The sequence below is a fragment of the Aplysia californica genome, unplaced genomic scaffold (genome assembly GCF_000002075.1).
Source record: "Aplysia californica isolate F4 #8 unplaced genomic scaffold, AplCal3.0 scaffold00086, whole genome shotgun sequence".
Classification (NCBI taxonomy): domain Eukaryota; kingdom Metazoa; phylum Mollusca; class Gastropoda; order Aplysiida; family Aplysiidae; genus Aplysia; species Aplysia californica.
The window spans coordinates 976,952-978,461 of record NW_004797356.1 but is presented as its reverse complement, the minus strand read 5'-3'; the positions used below and the strand labels follow the sequence as shown (position 1 = coordinate 978,461).

Genomic DNA, 1,510 nt, shown 5'->3' with positions numbered 1-1,510 from the left:
CACACACACACACACACACACACAAACACACAAATGCACACGCAAACTATTGTCCTCGCTATCTATTTATCTAGCTATATGTCTCGCTATCTCTCTCTATCTGTGTTTAAATATTTTATATCCATCTATCAACCTCCATCTATGTATGGATCTCTCTTTTTTTTTCTTGCGCTCTCTCTCTCTCACACACACACACACACACACACACACACACACACACACACACACACACACACACACACACACACACACACTTACACACACACGCGTGCGCGCACCCACTATCTGTCTACATCAAAGAAACTCAAGCTAAAGCCAAAGTAAATCTCATTTAAGCCCAAATCAGAAGCGTGAAAATGTCACGCCCTATGTAGAAAATTACAAATTTACAAATTGCAATATTTGGTAAGCTCTCTGACAAACATGGAAAGACAAGATTAAAAACGAAAACGCAAAACAACGGAGGTGATGGACTTAGTTGTATACGCCGACATCAGTTCAGAAAGGGTTATGACATTACTACAAGAGAAATAGAGATGAACTCTATTCGTGAAGTCCGCGCTTTTACGAAGAGAGCGCCACCTAATTTTTAGGACATTTTTTTAATTGGTCCAAAGAGAGGAGTGAACTATCTTGTTATGTAGGCCTACGATCTTTGAAATAGTAGAGCTGGACTAAGAATGGATTCCGGAATAAATTCTCGTGATTAGCACTAAACAAGTTCCTATTCCTTTTTACGTAAACCAACGGTTACCTGTTGCTTTATTCATTACAATCTTGTTTTTAAATTTCATTTTGGAAGGGAAAAAAGTGTTCCGAAATCAGGGCTATCCTTAATCCTTAGAGGTGGCCAAAATCCGGATAAATATCCGGATAATAGGATAATCCCCAATAAGACATTATCCGAATTCAGACTCTAACTCTTTTTCCTGAAACCGTCTGCCGAAGTGGGTGCACCCATTTGTAGAAGCGATGCTAACCCGTTTGTCAAAGTGGTTCTAACCCATTTGTCGAACTGGTTCATAACATATGATTTGCCGGAAGAGGTGCACTAAGATAGTATCCAGATTTTGTTAAAACGACTCATTGCCCAGCCCTATTAATCCTGAAGATGTTCAGAGCCAACCAGGTAACCACCGAAAGAAACCACATCATTAGCAAGTAGTTTGGTTCGAAGTCGATTCCTACGACTCCTAGCTTTCAATAATCGGGAACCTAGCCGCCCAGCACTATTAAATAGTCACCTGTGCTTCTCGACACATCTGCGATATTCTCCCCACTCGTGAGTGACCACGTCCACGTGAACTGCCTGGACATCCACCATGGCGTGGCGAACAACCCCGTACGTAAACACATCTTCAAGGCGGAAAAATCTGGGGACACAGAAACGATCAGCGGCACGTGCTATTTATTTCAGATTGAAGGGAGTCCGAAAAAAAGAGTTTACAAAGTCACATTTGTAAAAAGCCTTTGTGTTGATCGTCCTCTCATTCTCGATATATATTAACTA

General features: G+C 41.2%; 1 protein-coding gene across 1 annotated transcript in view; it reads right to left on the bottom strand.

Moving 5' to 3' along the window:
* Window positions 1–1,240: 1,240 nt before the first annotated feature.
* Window positions 1,241–1,510, bottom strand: part of LOC101855935 — a 7,726-nt gene continuing 7,456 nt past the window's right edge. Inside the window, exon 6 of the mRNA XM_035968818.1 lies at window positions 1,241–1,373. Within this exon, the coding sequence (XP_035824711.1) occupies window positions 1,241–1,373 (133 nt within the window). The remainder of the gene's footprint in view (window positions 1,374–1,510) is intronic.